Consider the following 18,839-nt stretch of genomic DNA (forward strand, 5'->3'; position numbering starts at 1 on the left):
GTGGATAATGGTTTCTGTTGAGTGATGGTTACATCTGTAAAGTTTGGATAATTTTCTAGGACTTAATGAACTGTTTGGCATGCAGTTGTGACATTTAGTGCAGTACCCTGATGGTTGCTTCTATTTAGAATTGATTTCACATCGAAATGTGCCTCTATTTCTATTCAAAAATAGCCCAGATGGAAAATGGATCGAAGTTGCATTTTTTTAAGGGAGAAAATGGCTCTGCTCTAGGTCACATTTATCTTTGAGAATATTTCCTAATAAAAAGAGCTAAAATCAACACAAGGTTTTCATGGTGCTTTTTAATGTATTATTTGTGTTGGCCATTGTGGCAAAGTGAAAATGCTTGTTCAAGAACAACTACCTCTTCAAGACAGTTTGAAAGTTGCCAGGAAAAATAAAGCATCTAGGAATAAACTTAAGCATGAAATGCATAGGATCAGCATAAAACCAAAAGAACAGCAACAAAAAACTTCAATGATCACTGAAGAACAAATTCTGCTTCCAATAATGAAAACCCTAGAGCTTTATTGAAGAACAAAAAAAGTGAATAAATTGAAGTCCATACCTTGTTCTTCAATAGGATGGCTCAATATTATAAAGACATCAACTCTTTATATATTAATCTATAAAAATACTGTAGTCCTGATCAAAAAACTAGTGAGGGAACTTGAGTAAACAATTTTAATGTTCGTGTGGAAGAATGAATAAGAGTAGCCAAGATTATTCTGGAAAAGAATACTAATTTGGGGAAGTGGTATGGTAGGAAGTAGTATTAAAGTGCACAGCTACAATAATTAAACTGGTATCATAATGGCATGCAAGTCAACAGACTTTCAATAGGAAGTAGCAGAGAGTACAGATAGGTCAGGATGTGTGGCAATTCGGTGCACCATAAAGAGGCACTGCAGGTTAGAGAGGCAATGAGTACTGCAGTCATGCAGTTCTGGATCAGTTAGTTTGCCTGGGAAAAAGAGTTAGAGTCCCTACCTCATTTCTTACATTAAAATAAATTGCAGATGTTGGCTTCCCTGGTGGCGCAGTGGTTAAGAATCCGCCTGCCAATGCAGGGCACATGGGTTCGAGCCCTGGTCCGAGAAGATCCCACATACTGTGCAGCCCGTGCACCACAACTACTGAGCCTGCGCTCTAGAGCCCGCGAGCCACAGCTACTGAAGCCCACGTGCCACAACTACTGAAGCCCACGTGCCACAGCTACTGAAGCCCACGTGCCTAGAGCCTGTGCTGTGCAACAAGAGAAGCCACCACAACGAGAAGCCCACGCACTGCAACGAAGAGTGGCCCCGCTTGCCACAAGTAGAGATAGCCCGCGCGCAGCAACGAAGACCCAGCACAGCCTAAATAAATAGATAAATTTATTAAAAAATTTTTAAAAATAAATTGCAGATGTTAAATGTAAAAGATGTTAAATGTTAAAATCAAATGAGCATTAGAAGAAAATATAAGTAAATATTTTATCTTGGGGAAGCTATTCTAAGCATATTTTTTAAAAGGGGGGAAAAGAAAAAAACTGATAGATTTGATTAATAAGAATTGATGGTTCCCCCAAATACTCTAAATATAATTAAAAGGCAATTGGCAAATCAGCTTTGCAACAAGTGGGAGAAAGAAATTAGGCTCTTATGTACTTAAATTACTGATGAATTATTAAAAGAAAGTGAAACATTCCAACAAAATGGGCAAAGGTCATGAATAGTCTAGACAATTTGCAAAAGAACAATTACAAATGGCTAATAATTTTTAAAACTTCAAATTGCAAATTAAAATAATGAAACTCCATTTGAAACCCAACAAATCGGCAAAGATAATAATAGAACTCAGAGGGCAAAGGAAATTGCACACTTCCTTTGGCTAGAAATCCTATAGTTAGGATTTAGTTAAGGAAACAACTAAGAAGGTAAGCAAGATACTATCTACAACAATACCCACTTTTTTTTTTTTTTTTTTTTTTTTTGCGGTACGCAGGCCTCTCACTGCTGCAGCCTCTCTCGCTGCGGAGCACAGGCTCCGGACGCGCAGGCTCAGCGGCCACGGCTCACGGGCCCAGCCGCTCCACGGCATGTGGGATCTTCCCGGACCGGGGCACGAACCCGTGTCCCCCGCATCGGCAGGCGGACTCTCAACCACTGCGCCACCAGGGAAGCCCAACAATACCCACTTTTTTATATCAGCGAAAAATCTGCCCATCAATGAGTTTTTGGTTTAAGGAATTATGGCGGGCTCAAACGATGTAATACGATGCAGCCATTAAATGTTATAGAAGAACGCAATGACATGGAAAAGTGCGTGTAACATTATTTAAATGATAAAGGACTTTGTAGAACTGCAAGATCCTAATTAGGTTTAAAAAAAGAAATACAGTAGTGAATATTTATGTATAGAAAAAAAGTGGAATGATATACATCAAATGTTAAAATTGTTAGCACTGGGTGGTGGGATTATAGATAAATTTAATTTCCTTATTGCTTTTCTGTTTGCCAAATTTTCTACAATGAAAAATATATTGTAATCAGAACCCTCTCCCTCTATAATTATTATACATTTAGAAAGTTATAAAGGAGGCTATGCCTTTAAAGAGAATACTTAAGTTCTCATGGAACTGAAAAGGTGTGACATTTATTTCTAGCTTACAGGAGGAAATATTTGTTTCCTTATATGAGCTGCAGTAGGCAATCAATGGGTTGATTAACAGTGGGCTGCTAATCTTAAACTCTCCCCTGCTAAACAAAACAAATTAACATTAGAAGCCAATTAAAATATCAATGGTCTAAAAAAAACAAAAACAAAAACCTTACTGACAAAACAATTAGTAACAAAGGTGATAAATACAGCAATAAAAACTGTGAGAAGGTCTGACAGTCAAATTTTTTTTGCTGTACGCGGGGCTCTCATTGTTGTGGCCTCTCCAGTTGCGGAGCACAGGCTCCGGCCGCGCAGGCCCAGTGGCTATGGCTCATGGGCCCAGGCGCTCCACAGCATGTGGGATCTTCCCAGACCGGGGCACGAACCCGTGTCCCCTGTGCCGGCAGGCGGACTCTCAACCACTGCGCCACCAGGGAAGCCCTGACAGTCAAATTTTGAGGGATGGATTGGCTGCGCTCCTGCGGCAAAGGGAGTAGAAGGGACGTCTCTGGAACTGAAGCTTGGTCCTCAAAAGCCAAACGTAGGGTGGATAGCTAGTGGGAAGCAGCCGCATAGCACAGGGAGATCAGCTCTGTGCTTTGTGACCTCCTAGAGGGGTGGGATAGGGAGGGAGACACAAGAGGGAGTGGATATGGGGATATATGTATATGTATAGCTGATACACTTTGTTACACAGCAGAAACTAACACACCGTTGTAGAGCAATTATACTCCAATAAAGATGTTAAAAAAAAATAAATGCTTAACTCTAATACATATGCTATTCAATAAAGATGGAATATTGGCTAAATAAGGGATAATAAACTAGTTGTAAAATTTATTAGGAAAAAAAAGCCAGAGTCGGGAGTGAGGTAGGAGGTAAGGGCCACCAGCATTTGCAGGAGGGAAGTGCTGGTTTTGTGCCCATTTGCAAGTGAGCCAGTTTTCAGAAGCGACCATTAACACTGGAAGGGTTAAAACAACAGCACCACAACAGTATCTGTGCAGTGCCTTTCATCAAATAGCTTAAAATACCACCCTTAATCAGGGACACTTGGCTCTATCTCACCAGAGCAGCCACACTGAAATCCCATCCTGGCCAATATAGTTCTAGAATCTTATAATTGTGGACTTCCTGCAAAAGCCTACAGGTGGGAGAGTGGTCAGGGTGTGTTCCACAGACCGTGGGGAGCTCAGTGTGTCTTCAGTGGGCTGGGGGAGAGGGAAAGGAGATAGATAAGAAGCCATTTGGAAAAAAAAAAAAAAGAGAGAGATAAGAAGGCACTGAGGATTGGTTGAACACAGGAGTGACAGGACCTGAGTTAGCTTCTCGAAGGATCACTCTGACAACTGAGACTGAACTACAGGGGCTGGGATGGGGCCAGTTAGAGCCCCGCCCAGGAAAGTTCTCAGTAACACTGAACTGAATGAAGGACTTATTTAGGGACACACAACCCCTGCTACTTAGCCCACTGCTCTCTCTGTTGGACCACAGGTTTGTTTAAAATTCACATCTTCTTGCAGAAGATCAGGAATCTTCCATGTCAGGAGTCATCTTAAATCTGAGAAATGAAGTTTCCACATTTAATTTAACACCAGGGGCTTCCCTGGTGGCGCAGTGGTTGAGGGTCCGCCTGCCGATGCAGGGGACACGGTTCGTGCCCCGGTCCGGGAAGATCCCACATGCCGCGGAGCGGCTGGGCCCATGAGTCATGGCCGCTGAGCCTGCGCGTCCGGAGCCTGCGCTCCGCAACGGGAGATAACACTAGTAGTCGCTAGCTTTCTCCTTTAGTAATTTTTATCATATCCTTGTATCGCTGGAACTATTTCAATTTCTAAAAATGGACTCACTATAAAAAAAATGAAATAGACACTAGATGGTTTGACCTGGTCCTAAATCAATGAATAGATTTAAAATGCTAGTTTTCTCCATTACACATAAAAATAATAAAAGCTGTTCAAACAGGAAATTTTTATGCCCCACACAGAGCCATTTTGTATACGACTGGCATGGTTCACGCTGTTTTGGACAAAGAAGAACCTTGAGATGGCATGTGTGCTAAGGGCCAGAGGCTGGGCTGGATTCCATTGCCCACTGCAGCGGGATTATGTGAGGGAGACCCAGCTTCCGAGACCCACCGAAAGCACTGCAGCCGAAGTCCTAGGGCAAATTGGCCAGCTTGGTACTCTTTTTCATCCATTACTGAAGGGACCGTCTCCGTGTCCTGCACAATGACAGCCATTTCACTGTCCCGTTTTCCCAGCATGCTTCGGTCATTTATGTTGGCAGAGCCTATAAGGAGAAACAGTGAAACTGAACAATTTTCTTGTCCTGGCAGACACTCATTTGCCCTCCAGACTCAATTCTTCCTTGCTAAAAAGCCCCTAATTTTATTCGGGTATCAAGAGATGCTGTGTGCTCTAGGAAGGCAGGGTGCTCCCTAACCCAGGGGTAAATCTTGATCAGTCTAAGGCCAGTCATGATCATTTCATTGTTTTTGCCAGTGATTGGCTTAGAAATGGGCACTTGTCATGATTCTAATCAATGTAACATAAGGCAAATCTGCCAGGGGCTTCTGAGAAAGTTTTTCTCTTTCTTATAAATAGACAGAAGAACAAGATGGTGTCACTTCCAGTCTTTGGATACTCTGGCTTGAAGGGTTGCATGAGAACATGATTGTGGGAGCTGCTGCAGCCACTTTGTAACCAAGTGACAAATAGACAAGTTGAACATGGCAGAGCAGAAAGAAGAAAGACTCTGGGTCTTTAAGTCACTGAGCTAGCCAACCCTAGAACCTTCTTATTTTCTGTTATGTGAAGTAATACATTTCCCTTATTGTTTCACATACTTCTAGCTGAATTTTCTATCTTGTGACTCAAAGGAGTCTAACTGATATAGTCATTAGGCACACAAAGAAACAAGAACACTTACCAGCTCAGTGCAGTAAGGTTTCATACGTAGGATCAAACTCTGTAGACTTTAACTCATGGTCACATAATTATAAATGTCAAAACACAAGAGGACCTTCACAAGCAATATAGTCCACTCCCAAATACAGATTATCATTAGTGGCTTTGGGTTTTCATTCTCTTGCCTCACTTGTGTGGCATGCCAACAGCTTCCGTATCAACTTCCCTCCATTCTATTTTTAAATCCAAACGAGCTGAGAATGCTGACTTTCACATGTGAAGGGCAAGTATTTGAATATTAGTTCAACCTGCACTTTCTGCACTCCTCTGCTGTGTATTCAAAAACCTTGCTACATTTTCTGCATTAATCACCGTGGATCCACACTTTTGAATCCTTGAGGTGTCCTACAAACTACAAAAGGGGCCTGACTCTTTTTTCTTCTTGCTCCTCTTGCCCTAGTCCCACACTCCACTGCTTCTGCAGACAGGGAGAAGAAGAGTGAGGTTGAACACAAGCTTGGGCTACCGTCTGTGATGGGGACCATCGGGGGTAAGGTGTTAGCAGCCCTACCCAGAGCCCAGATTGTGGGATGTTGGACATGAGAGGAAGCTGGCTCTTCCTGAAAAGTCTTTACTGCCGTTTGCTACAATATGGTCACATAGTTAATACACAACTCTATGATAACTGTGGATGGGACGGTGTCCCGTAGGGACTCTGGGTGACAGAAGGGATGGAGCACCTCACAGAAAGTTGGGAGCACCATTTGAGCGCTGTAAGGTGGGCCCCACCTTTGAAACACTTTGTTTTGTTAGCAATAAATCAACGTTTATACATACACTTACACTTTAATTACACTATAAAATTTGTAGCCATGTCTTTGGGCTTAACATGTGGCCCAGCATTAATTTGGGCAAAGTCATTTAATCTTTCTCAGCTTTAATTTGCTCTTTTATAAATCGAGATCATAATACAGACCTTGTAGGGTTGTTGTAAAAATTAAGTAAGACCATGTGAAAGCACGTACTGATCTATAAACTGCCCCACAAATGCTAATTATTACTGGCATTATTATCAGTACTTGTTACCTCGAGAATATCTGCACTAGAGAACATTGCCATAGGTAGGGAAGACTTGCTGGCATGTAGCGTTTGTATCAGAGAAGCCTCCTCTCTGGGTGAATCAACTGTCAGGGGCAAGGAATAAGGAAGGACTCCACAGCGCTGCTTTGGGACATCACTACCACAGGGCCCCAGCAGAGGGCACTCTCGGGCCGGGGCTGCTGAATTGGGAGGACATAGCTGCTCTTCAGCGTCAGGGAGACTGGGGATGTGAGCCCCCTGGAAAGCCACACACACACACACACACACACACACACACACACACACACACACACACACACACGTTCACACCAGTCCTCTCTGACTCCCTCCCATTGCCAGGGGACGACTGCATTCCTGACATTCTGAGCTGGAATTCTTAGAGGGTGTGGTTCTTGTACTTCCAGGGCCCATCTGGAGTTTCCCAGAGCACTGACTCTCAACCACACTGGTTAAGTGAGTTGGCTACTACTTAATAGGAATGTGAAGAAAGGGAAGAGAAAATTTCAGATGAATTTAATAAATGAGATACCGAAAATGAGATATTGATAGATGTAAATGTTACCTCCCTTCTTGTTGTTAAACATTCCCATATTCTGAAAATCAAATTCAGAACAGCAGGTATAGTATTAACCCATTTCTATAGAACATACTAGGAAGAAGAAAGGGCAAGTGACCTCTAGAAAGATGCACACTGAAGGGTAAGAGTGGTGAGTACCTCCTGGCAAAGAGAGGGAGACAATAAGGGGAATTTTTTTTTGCGGAGCACAGGCTCACCGCAGCTGCTCCGCAGCATGGACCGGGGCACAAACCCGTGTCCCCTGCATCGGCAGGTGGACTTTCAACCACTGCGCCACCAGGGAAGCCTGACAATAAGGGGAATTTTGACCTTTTACTCTCTATGAGTCCTTAGAGTTTTAATTGTTTACAAGAAATATGCTCTGTATTCACGTACTACTTTTTATGGTAACTGCAATTCCTTGGTTTATTAGGACATTGCCTTGATAATTTTTGGAAAATGACCTTCTCTGAGTCCGCTATTAGGAACTTTTTAAACAGTATATAATATAGCAAAATAGAAAACAGTATACGAAAACTTATAAGTCCAACTTAAGTAATAATTTAAGAAAATCACTGAATTTATCACCCAAGCTGAAAAACAGAACATTACCACATCCCAGAAGCCCTCAGCTGTCTTCCCATGAAAGATCTTCCCTTCCTAAGAGAGAATTTGTATAGAATTTTGTGTTCATCATGCTCTGATGATGTTTTCCTAAACCAAAAAGTTTACTTTTGGCTTATTTTTAATTTGTATAAGTGGAATCATATAGTTGGAGATTTGTTTCTTTCATTCAAAATCATGTCTTTGGGATTTATCTGTGCATAATTGTAATGCATTATTTTCCTTGAATGAGCACCTCCAAACTTATTTTTTCACTCTACTGTTGATGGATGTTTGGCTTGTTTCTAGAGTTTTGCTATAATACACAATTATGTTCTGCATAGTTGTGTATGTTTCCTGGTGTACACATGTGGGAGTTCACCTGGGCTCTGTATGCAAGAGTGGAGTCCCTGGTGTCCCTCAGTGTTGTCAATACTTGGATTGTCCAATTTTTAATTTTTGCCAACTGGTATTTTGAAAACCTGTTCTTTGTTTCATTATTATATTAATGAGGATGAACATGCTTCATATGCTTATGGGCCTCAGGTATGTCCTCTTTGGGGACGTTCCTATACAATTCCTTTGCCCATATTTCTTCAGATACTCTCTTTCCTTATTGATTTAAGGAGTTCTTTATATGTTTTGAATATTAACTGTACTGCAAATACCTTTTTTCAGTTTGTGGTTTATCTTTTAATTCTATTTATAGCATTTTTAATGAATAAAGTTCTGAATTTTAATGCAGTTGGACTTATCTGTCATTTCCTTTGTGGTTTTGCTTTTTTAAAATGTCCTGTTTCAGAAATTGTGAATTCTTCTGTGGTAGGCAGAATAATGGCTCCCAAAGATGCCCATGTCCTAATTCCCAAAGCCTGTGAATATGTTATATTACATGGCAAAGGGGAATTAAAGCTGCTGGTGGAGGTGGAATTAAGGGTGCTAATCAGCTGACCTTAAAAATAAGGAGATTATCCAGGATTATTCAGGTGGACCCAGTATAATCACAAGAGTCTTTAAAAGTAAAGGGGATTCAGAGAGAGATGTGGTTACAGAAGAATGGGTTGACGCTTTGAGAACTTTCAGAGAGATCTAACACTGCTGCCTTCAAAGATGGAGGAAGGGAGCCATGAACCAAGGAATGTGGGCAGCCTGGAGAAGCTGGAAAAGGCAAGGAAATGGATTCATCTTTAGAGCCTCCAGAAGGGAACACAGCCCTGCTGATACCCTGATTTTAGCCCAGTGAGACCCATGCTGAACTTCTCACCTACAGAATGGTTAGATAATAAATTTGTGCTGATTTAAGCCAGTAAGTTTGTGGTCATTTGTTACAGCAGTAATAGACAACTAACACACAAACTCTACCCTGTTTTAGCTTATTTGTTTTAAAGGAAAACTGATTCTTCAATTGAGCCTCAGTGGGCTACTCAGTACTTTCTACCCACTTGTGTTTCCTGTGCCTCCAGTTTGGGAGTTCTCAGCTTGACTACACAGCAGCATCACCTAGGAAGCTTTCAAAAGATATTGGTGCCAAAATAAAAACAAAAAGCAAAAAAACCTTGATGCCTGGGTCTCAAACCAGACCAATGAGTCAGAATTTCTGGAAGCAGGAACCAGGCATTAATATTTTCCCCTAATACCACTCCATCCATTTATCTATCAATTAAACTATCTTCGGGGTAAGGGGAATCTATTTGAAAGTAAATTGCAGACATGAATAATCTTCCCCCTAAATAATAGTTTCATTTATCTGAACTGAAACTCATCTGTGTTCAAAATTGTTCTGTGGTGACAGTGAAAATATTTTAGGGGCTGACTGACTGAATGGAGACAGGAAGACACCTGTCAGAGTGATGGAAATATTCTGTATCTTGTTCTGGGTGGTGGTTACATGAATGTAAACATATGTGAATATTCATTAAGCTGTACACTTAAGGTCTGTGCAATTTACTATATATAATACCTTAATTAAAAAAGCATAGCCCACCAAAAAAAAAAAAAGCCACCAGGCAATCCTAAGGCAGCCAGGGTTGAGACCCACGGGACTCGCTCTTTACTGGGGTGGTCTTTCAACTACAGACTCTCAACAGCTGCTCTGGAGCCTGCCCCTTAAGCAGTGATATCCATTCTCTCTCCATAGTTTCCCACATACCCACCTTCGCTGACCGTCTCTGGACCTTCTTGCGCCAGTTCATCAATATCCATCCCGAGGTTTCTGGTGTTTAGTGGAAATAATACCTGCCTCCCCTGTAGCCCATGAGCTGTGTAAGGCAGTGGCACTGTGTGATCATGTTTTGTATCTCCCTATTGTGTTGTGCAATGGATTAGTGAATACTAAAAAACATAGTTTCACTTAGTCAACAGGATAGACTTTAAGGATAGCCTTGTTTTGTTTAGGAAAGCAAATAAATGTTAGTTCTGTTAAGTGCCAGTAAGACGAATTAGAAAACTGGACTTGGTCACAGATTTCGGGACCAACAGGGCCACTGGGGGTGAGAGGTAATTAAAGGTACACATAAAAGAGATCTCAATGTGAGAAACCAAGTATTTCCTTGTGAGGAAAAAAAATGAGGATAAAGCATTAGTCATTTTTCTTACATTAATTATTCAATAATTCTGGCATAAGTCTGCCATGTTAGAAAACTTAATCACTGGTTACTTTAATTCCTTTTAAGCTCTCAGCTACTTGCTTAACACCTGTAAAATATTGTCACTCTAACTTCTCAGGTTCCTCTTTGAGAATTTTGAACATTGTTCTCTGTCTGTGTTATGAAAACAGGCCAGATATCTGAGAGCAGCAATAACACGCCTGCTTCTCCTAGAGTTTCCACTGAGATAAAAAGAACAAAAGTATCTGTGGATTTTCCACGGGGGAAATGTGTTCTGACCTTGGGGAAGGAGAAAAAGCAGTGCAGCCTCTAAAGACTAGCAAGTGAGACCTCGTCATACTCCCAAGGCCACGTCTTCAGTTTCAAGAAAGTCGGTAAGAACGATGTGCAAAATGGATCAGTTATTGCTAGCCTAAATAAACTGTAGCCTTTGAGGGCAGAGACCTTTCAAGAAAATAAGTCAACTAAAAAACTCTACAAATCTGTTTAACTGTTAGCTCAGATACTGAAAACTACTTTGCATTTATACTTGATGTAAAGTAAAGCAGGCTGAAGGTCAAAATGACCTTTAAAAGGAAAATATTTACATCTGTCAATTTTTACTTCAAGAGTTCTGAAATCTTTCTGAAGAGATCAACTGAATTTTATCTGGCTTTGTTTGTTTTTTCATTTCAGCAAAATCAATATTTTTCCTTTCCTTATTGTCATTGCCAAATTTAATATAAAAATATTCTGAGATTGGCTTCTGAAGAGCAAGACCAGAATAGCTTGTGGGAAATAAGAGAAAACTTGTATATTGGGGGAAGTAAGGAAGGAAATAAATCCTTAAAGAGCTTTGATCCCTATTGAGCAAGAACTTGAAGACACAAGATATTTTTCTTAAATGCCCAATAAGTATTAAAAGAATGTGTGCATGTGTACACACACACACACACACATACACACACACACATATATATGTATCACCACACTGTGGTCTATACATTTTCTGGCTTCTGAACTACTTTTTCTTTTCAAATCTTCTTCCAGACAAGACAGTCCCATTACTCCTAGGTATGAGATTTTTTTTTCTTTTCTCAGTGGAGGATAGACATGGAAAAGGCATATTTACTGCCAAAATTTTTCGAAACACCCCATGACACTTAATTTCTTAAAGAATAGTTAAGTATCTTATTATAGCTGAGAAACTACACTTTATTTAAAATGGATGAGTGGAATTTCCAATAGTGGGACACAGCATATCTCTAAGTAACATCCCCCCACCCTTGTCAATTCATTTATCTGACTGGTTATTAATACTCTATTTCTCCTCCTGGCCTTTCAGTATTCGTGTAACATGATATTAGAAGGCAAACCAATTCAAAGGTGGGAAAATGAAGCTTTTCAGGTGTATACAAGAATGAAGCTGCAAACCCACCCCTCTGGTCAAGATCTAATCTGGGTAGAATGTACAACCAGTAACTCTCCCGAATCTGTCAGTGGGGCAAGGACTGCAGGAACAGACTGCAGACCTTAGCCTAGGACTACATCATATCATTACTATACAATTTCCACCTCACTCCCACCCCCAAGAAAGCTGGTCTGCTCTGCACTCTGATTAATAACATCCAAAACATTGACTCCAGGGAAAAAATGGTAAGCACAGAGGCAGCAATATTTTAATATCCTTCCGATCCTAACTCTTGCAAAACTTCAGATCTGTGGTAATGCTTAGGTGGGTGTGATGTGCGCACGTACAAATCACCACAAGGTACTCATTTGTGACACATTTCTCCCCACAAGAGTTCTGGGCTCCTTCCAAGCCCAGAAATCTAGGTACTTGGATTCAAAATAAAAATAAGGGAATAATAAAGAATTAATGAGAGCAGACTGACTATTGCACTGCTGGCTTAAATTGATGTCTCTGGACACTGTAATTTACACGATGGCCATTTGATTGTTCCGTGCCTCTGTTACTTCATAGATAAAAGCAGGGATTAGACAGGACATAAGCAAGAAAGATTGCTTCGGAAATGTTTTACATAACTGTGTGATTGTCCCTTTCAACTGCAAAGGAAGCTGTAGAGGAATAAAAAGAAAGATTGTTGCATGAGGTAAGTCAACTAACAAGGAATACAATTAGAGACCAAGTACTTACCAATAATAACAGTGTTGTCATCAGCAATTAGCAACTTGCTGTGGACATAGACAAGCTCAGTGACTAGGTTTCCTTCAAGCTCTGCGTGTGTTCTAAGACCACAGAAGGATATGTAATTTATCCACTGATTGCCGACTGTAAATTAAATAAGAAATCACTAAAATTAATATGACCAAGCTCAATAATGGCACCTTAAATTTTACTGTCTTTCAAAACAAATATACCACATAAACAGGTTAAGAATAGATTGTAAAATATATGTATGTGTGTGCGCGCGTGTGTGTGTGTGTATGTGTATGTGTGTGTGTATAATTTCAGAATACATCTAGGATCTATTTTTGCTTTCTGAAGAGTTTTATATTATTAATATGAATGGAGATACAATTTAAAAATATCATACTGAAGTGATTTCTAAGAATTCCTTATGCCGAGGTAATCCAAAGATAAATTCAAATATGAACATTTTATTTTAATGATTTGGTGAGCAACTACTGAAGAGTGATAAAGTATAGCTGCAGTAGATAACCCAAGATTTCAGTGTGACATTTGCATCTGTCTTGGTTGACACCTGCCGCTGTTTAAATCAGATGCAAGATGTGAGCCCAAACTACCTGATGTACAAACACTTTGCAGCATATCCAGCGCAAAACAGCAGATAAATTTTGCAGACTTTGGGTAAGTAAGAGTGTTGGCAATTAAATAACACTCCTCCTAAATCACTAAAATTAGGAAAGAATCCTAAGGACATTTGACTTCGGAGAATTTTCTTCAGAGCAAGCAGTACTAGGTTTGTACTTTAAAATGTTGTCCTCTCATCATGTGAGGGTCATTTATGTGATAAGAAGAAATGCATTCCATATCAAACCAACCCATATTCATTATCCTGGCATGAGTGTTAGTCATGAGATTTTATGGTCCCTCTCCCACATAGCAATCGCCCTGGATAAGCAAAGTCTGATACTAAGAATAAATGGAGTGGAACCAAACCATCTTAGATTCTTATAGAAAGAGAACATAAATTTTTTAAAAGAATCTGAAGCATACTAATAGAACCAATGGTAGTTCATGTTTCATTTACTGAAGTTTCCATGTATTACTGATGTGTTCTATTTTACTGCTGATGCTAGTGTGTCTATTAAATTTAGGTATATTGGATAGAAGTTTGTTCATAGGTAATATACAGAGGTTCCTCCATGTACAAATAAACCTTCCCATATTTTATATTAACACATACCATAAAGTCTGTATAATTAAAACAGTGTAGAACCGGTACATAAATAGACAGCCAAACCACTGAATGGAATAGGAAGTCCAGAAACAGACCCAAGTAGGTATGGAAATTTTGCATATGATAAAGGCTGCATCTCTAGGAAAAGAGCTTTTTACATAAAGGACTAGAATTTTTAAATGAAAGGTGCTAGTACAATTGCATAGCTATTTGAAAAAGATAAAAATTATATACATTTCTCCCAGCAATCATAAGAACTGCAAATAAATCAGAGATGAAAATGTAAGCATAGGAAACCATACAAGTGTTAGAAGAAAACAGGGTGAATTCCTGGTAACCTGAGTTCAGGGAAGGCTTGTAAGTATCTAGAGCCAATAAAAGAAAAGATCAATAATGTTGGCTAAATTAAAAAAATTTGCATGACACAAAACACAATAAGCAAAAACAAAAGACAAATGACAAAGACGAAGAACGTATCTGCAGTATACATTACAGACAAAGAACTGAGTCTGAACATATAAAGAACTCAATAACTGAAGGGAGAAAAGGATCAAAGTCTTGACAGAAAAATAGGCAAAAGACAAGAACAGACAATTCACACACACGAAAAGATACATTTGAAAAGACATACATTCTCATTCACAATAACAGAAATGCAAATTAAAACCACACTGAGAAACCATTTTTTAACTTATGAGATTGGGCAAAAAACAAAAGTAAGATAACACATTCTATTGGTGAGACTGGGTTGAAGCAAGCTCTCTCTTACATTGGTGGTGAGAATGCAAATTGGTACAAACTTGGAGGGGAATTTGGCAATATCTAACAAAACCACCTATATGTTTACCTACTGACCTAGCATTCCCACTCTAGGAACTTATCCTAAATATACACTTGAAACAAATAAGAACATATATGCACAAAGTTATCAATTGCATAACTGTAATTGAAAAACATTGAAAACAACCTAAATGTTCATACAGAGGAGAATGATTGAATCAACTATGGCAAATCTATACATGAGAGACTATGCAGAGCTAAAAAGGAATGAAAATCTCTATGAACTGATATGGAGTGATTTCCAGGATGTAGTGTTAAATGAAAAAACAAATGCACAAGAAAATATGTGGTATGCTATTCTCATGAAAGAGATTGGGAGAAATAAGAAAATATACATGTATCTGCTCATTTGTACAAAAAGAAACACAGCAAGAATAACTTAGAAACTGACAAAATTGTTTACCAATAGGGGATGAGTGGAATAGGGTGGAAAAGATGGGTGGGGAAGAAACTGAAAGGAAGTATAGCGGAGTGGCACTTGTCTATGCATGGCTTTTGTATAGTTCTGACTATTGGAAGTCTGTTACACTCACTTAATCAAGAAAGACAGAGAAAAAAAAGCTTAAAATGAAATACAAATTAAAGCAATGAACCTAACTGTATTTCAAATTAATAACATAATCCAAGTAAATTTTCAACACTGGTTTTTGAGCATATACTCTAGGCTAAAGACAAAAAGAACTGTAAACAAATACTGAATTCTAGTGAGATTTATTTTTCATAGTAGTATGGACTACAGATTTTCGTGTATTCTAAGATTGAGGAAGTATACATATTAGAGATAATAGAAGGAATCCTGTGGCATGGGACTGGAATTATAAGTATCAGTATGGAGACAGATAGTTAATAGGTAGATAGATGGATAGGTAGATAGATAGATAAATAGACAGATAGATAGATATATAATAATGTGTATACAAAAGGCCTAAAGCAGTAATATCCCAGTAGTAATGATCATATCTAGCACCCAGAATTTGGTTTCTAAATGCCAATTTCCACTAAAAGAACCTAGGTTTCTTGGAGAAATGGTTGATTGCAGGGCTAGTTCTGGGAATATACAACATGGGTCTGGAACTCTTGTGCCAGTAAGAAAAAAAGGCTGATGGGAACATGTCCAAAGAACATAGGAGCAAGCTTAAAAAGGCCCTCACTGGCCAAATCTGTGCAAGCTGATCATCAAAATTATTACCCACTGAATAACATAAGAATCCACAGGTCCACACATGAATAAATGCATAAGTGGGGAAGAAGGGAAAACTTTCTTATAGTAGAATTGCAACTAAGAAATTTAGAAGAAAGTAATAAATATAGAAGAAGCAATGGAACTGAAAAATCAACATTTAGAAATATAGTAATAATAACTGAACCATAGTGTAATAATTGATCCAGGAAGAATCATTAATATATGCTAAAACCAGTGGGTGAATGTTTGATAAGAAGCAGAATATTTACTATATAGACTCAAAGTGTTTTCCCATGAAATATTTAATTACAAAGGGAAAAATGGTAATTTTATAGTGGAGAAACCTGGCAGATCCCACCTTCCCTAAGTGATCAAAGTGAATATAACCAGTAATGGGGCAAATCAACACCATGTTCCTCCTGACATGGTACATGAAGGGCACATCACTTCTGTGATATTCTTGCTGAAAACGCATAACCTGAATCTAATCACGAGGAAACAATGGATATACCGAAACTGAGGGCTATTCTACAAAATATAACTGTACTCTTCAAACATACCAAGATCATGAAAGTCCTCCCATCCTCCAAAAAAAAAAAAAAAAAGATTGAGGTATTATTTCAGATTAAAGGAAAATAAAGATACATACAACACATGTTGTTGATTGAAGCCTGGGCCACACACACACACACACACACACACACAAACATTTCCCCCCCCTTTTGCTATAAAGGACCTTAATTAGTAAGACAATTGGCAAAATTTCAAAAAGGTCTGCAAACAAGATAATAGCATTATATCAATGTTAATTTCGTTAATTTCTATATTGAACTATAGTTGCTTTAAAAATGTCCTGCTTTTTCAGAAACACACATATATTTAGGAGTAAATGAGCATCATGGCTGCAACTTATTGTCAAATGGTTCAGAGGGAAAAAACCCACCCGTCTGTCTGTCTGTCTATCTATCTATCTGGAGAGAATGATAAAGCAAAGAAGGCAAATTATTAACATTTGGGAAATCAGAATGAAGGGTATATGGCAGTTCTGGAAATTCTTCCGTAAGTTTGAAATTATTTAAAAATATTTTTTAAAGATTAACGATACTGACTGGCTGTTAGCAGCCTGAAAGCTTAAGACATAATAACTTGTAATTTCCTAAGGCACAGATTTGTGCCATTTCACAGCAGGTCTGTAGAGTCTCAACAACACTCCAACTAGTGGGCGAGCCTCACAGCCCACAGTCCATACCTACTCCTTCATCCTTGCTACAAAATAACTTTTTTTTAAAGGAGTTTTTGTTTTGTTTTGTTTTAGATTTAATTTTATTTATTTTTGGCTGCGTTGGGTCTTCATTGCGGTGCGCGGGCTTCTCACTGGGGTGGCTTCTCTTGTTGTGGAGCATGGGCTCTAGGCATGTGGGCGTCAGCAGTTGTGGCGCCCAGGCTCAGTAGTTGTGGCTCGCGGGCTCTAGAGCTCAGGCTCAGTAGTTGTGGCACACGGGCTTAGTTGCTCCCCAGCATGTGGGATCCTCCCGGACCAGGGATCAAACCCACGCCCCCAGCATTGGCAGGCGGATTTCTGTCCACTGCACCACCAGGGAAGTGCCTGAAATAGCTCTTCTGAAGTGGTAAAAAAATCTTTATTTCTTTATGAAAAATGCCTTTAGGAAGAAAGCTAAGCGTGAGTACCAGTCACAGGGACCAGAAGAAAAACAAAGGTTCCAAGCCAGAAAGCAGACATTTTGATGAATTAAAGTGTGGCCTGTCACATGAGGTGAATGGAGCCACCATACACTCTAGTGAGAAGAAGACAAATCAAATTGAGAAATTACTTTGGCCAGTACAGTGGTCCCTCAGTACCCGCAGGGTACTGGTTCCAGGAACCCCAAGGATAACAAAATCTGCCCTACTCAAGTCCCTTATATAAAATGGTATAGCATTTGCGTATGATCTACACACATCTTCCTGTACACTTTAAATCATCTCTCGATTACTTATAATACCTAATACCATGTAAATGCTATGCAAATAGTTGCCTGCACATGGCAAATTCAAGTTTTGCCTTTGGGAAATTTCTGTTTATTTTTTATTTTTTCCTTTTCAAATATTTTCGATCTGTGGTTGGTTGAATGTGTGGATGGGGAAACTGCAGATACAGAGGTCTGACTGTACTTTATTCTGTGAAGGAAACTGGCTCAATGAATAACAGGTACAAAGTTGGTGATGTTAACTTGTGGTGTGAGGATATACTGAAACAGTGCCTTCTGAAGAAAACAGAAGAAAGCCAGGAGCATGACAGGTATTAATAAGAAGCAATAGATAGAAAAGAATCATGAGGGGCTCCAACTTACATGCTATGGAGGTATGTGAGAATCTGGAGGTTTATATAGGCCCCTAAGACATAACTGTTGTGAACGTTGGTGCATATATATCGATAGCTCGAAAGATGAGAAATTTGATACAATAGACTCTATGTTTATACGGACACTTTGTGAAAGAGGACTTGAAGAGTTGTTACAGGCTTTTGCTGCTTAAATAAGCACTTCCTATAAGTATGTTTCTAATCCTGATTGAATACCTCTAGACCGTGTGTTAAATTATATGAAATTGGCTGCTAAAATGCCATAATTCACAACAATTATAAAAATAATAAAGAAATGCTTTAAATTAACTAAATCCCTGAAGATCAGTGTATCAGAAAATCATACACTAATCGCAGCTGGTTTTCTTTTCAGGAATTTTAACATATTCATAGCAGCAGTTTTGTTATTTCTAAAAACTACAGCTCTCTATTCAATTAGAGATTAGTTAGTTCATATATTTAAAATCCACTATACATTTACAAAAACAAAACCAACAATACAACATTGTACTTCAAAAAGGGGCATTATGTAATTAATCTGTTCTTCCATGTTCAATGAACATTTTCCCCACTGAGATGCGTGATTTTGACTTGTTCCCAGGGTACTGGGAACTCTTTTCATAAGAGGGCTTAACATTGAAATTACTTCTTATGTTAAAATCCAATTT

General features: G+C 39.1%; 1 protein-coding gene across 4 annotated transcripts in view; it reads right to left on the reverse strand.

Moving 5' to 3' along the window:
* PLD1 (phospholipase D1) overlaps positions 1-18,839 on the reverse strand; it is a 217,957-nt gene that overhangs the window by 11,003 nt on the left and 188,115 nt on the right. For all 4 annotated transcript variants that reach the window (XM_067034017.1, XM_067034016.1, XM_067034015.1 and 1 more), the window contains 2 exons: positions 12,559-12,693; positions 4,785-4,938 (listed from right to left, as the gene is read on the reverse strand). In XM_067034017.1, the coding sequence (XP_066890118.1) occupies positions 4,785-4,938; positions 12,559-12,693 (289 nt within the window). The remainder of the gene's footprint in view (positions 1-4,784; positions 4,939-12,558; positions 12,694-18,839) is intronic.

This window comes from Kogia breviceps, chromosome 5 (genome assembly GCF_026419965.1).
Source record: "Kogia breviceps isolate mKogBre1 chromosome 5, mKogBre1 haplotype 1, whole genome shotgun sequence".
NCBI lineage: Eukaryota > Metazoa > Chordata > Mammalia > Artiodactyla > Physeteridae > Kogia > Kogia breviceps.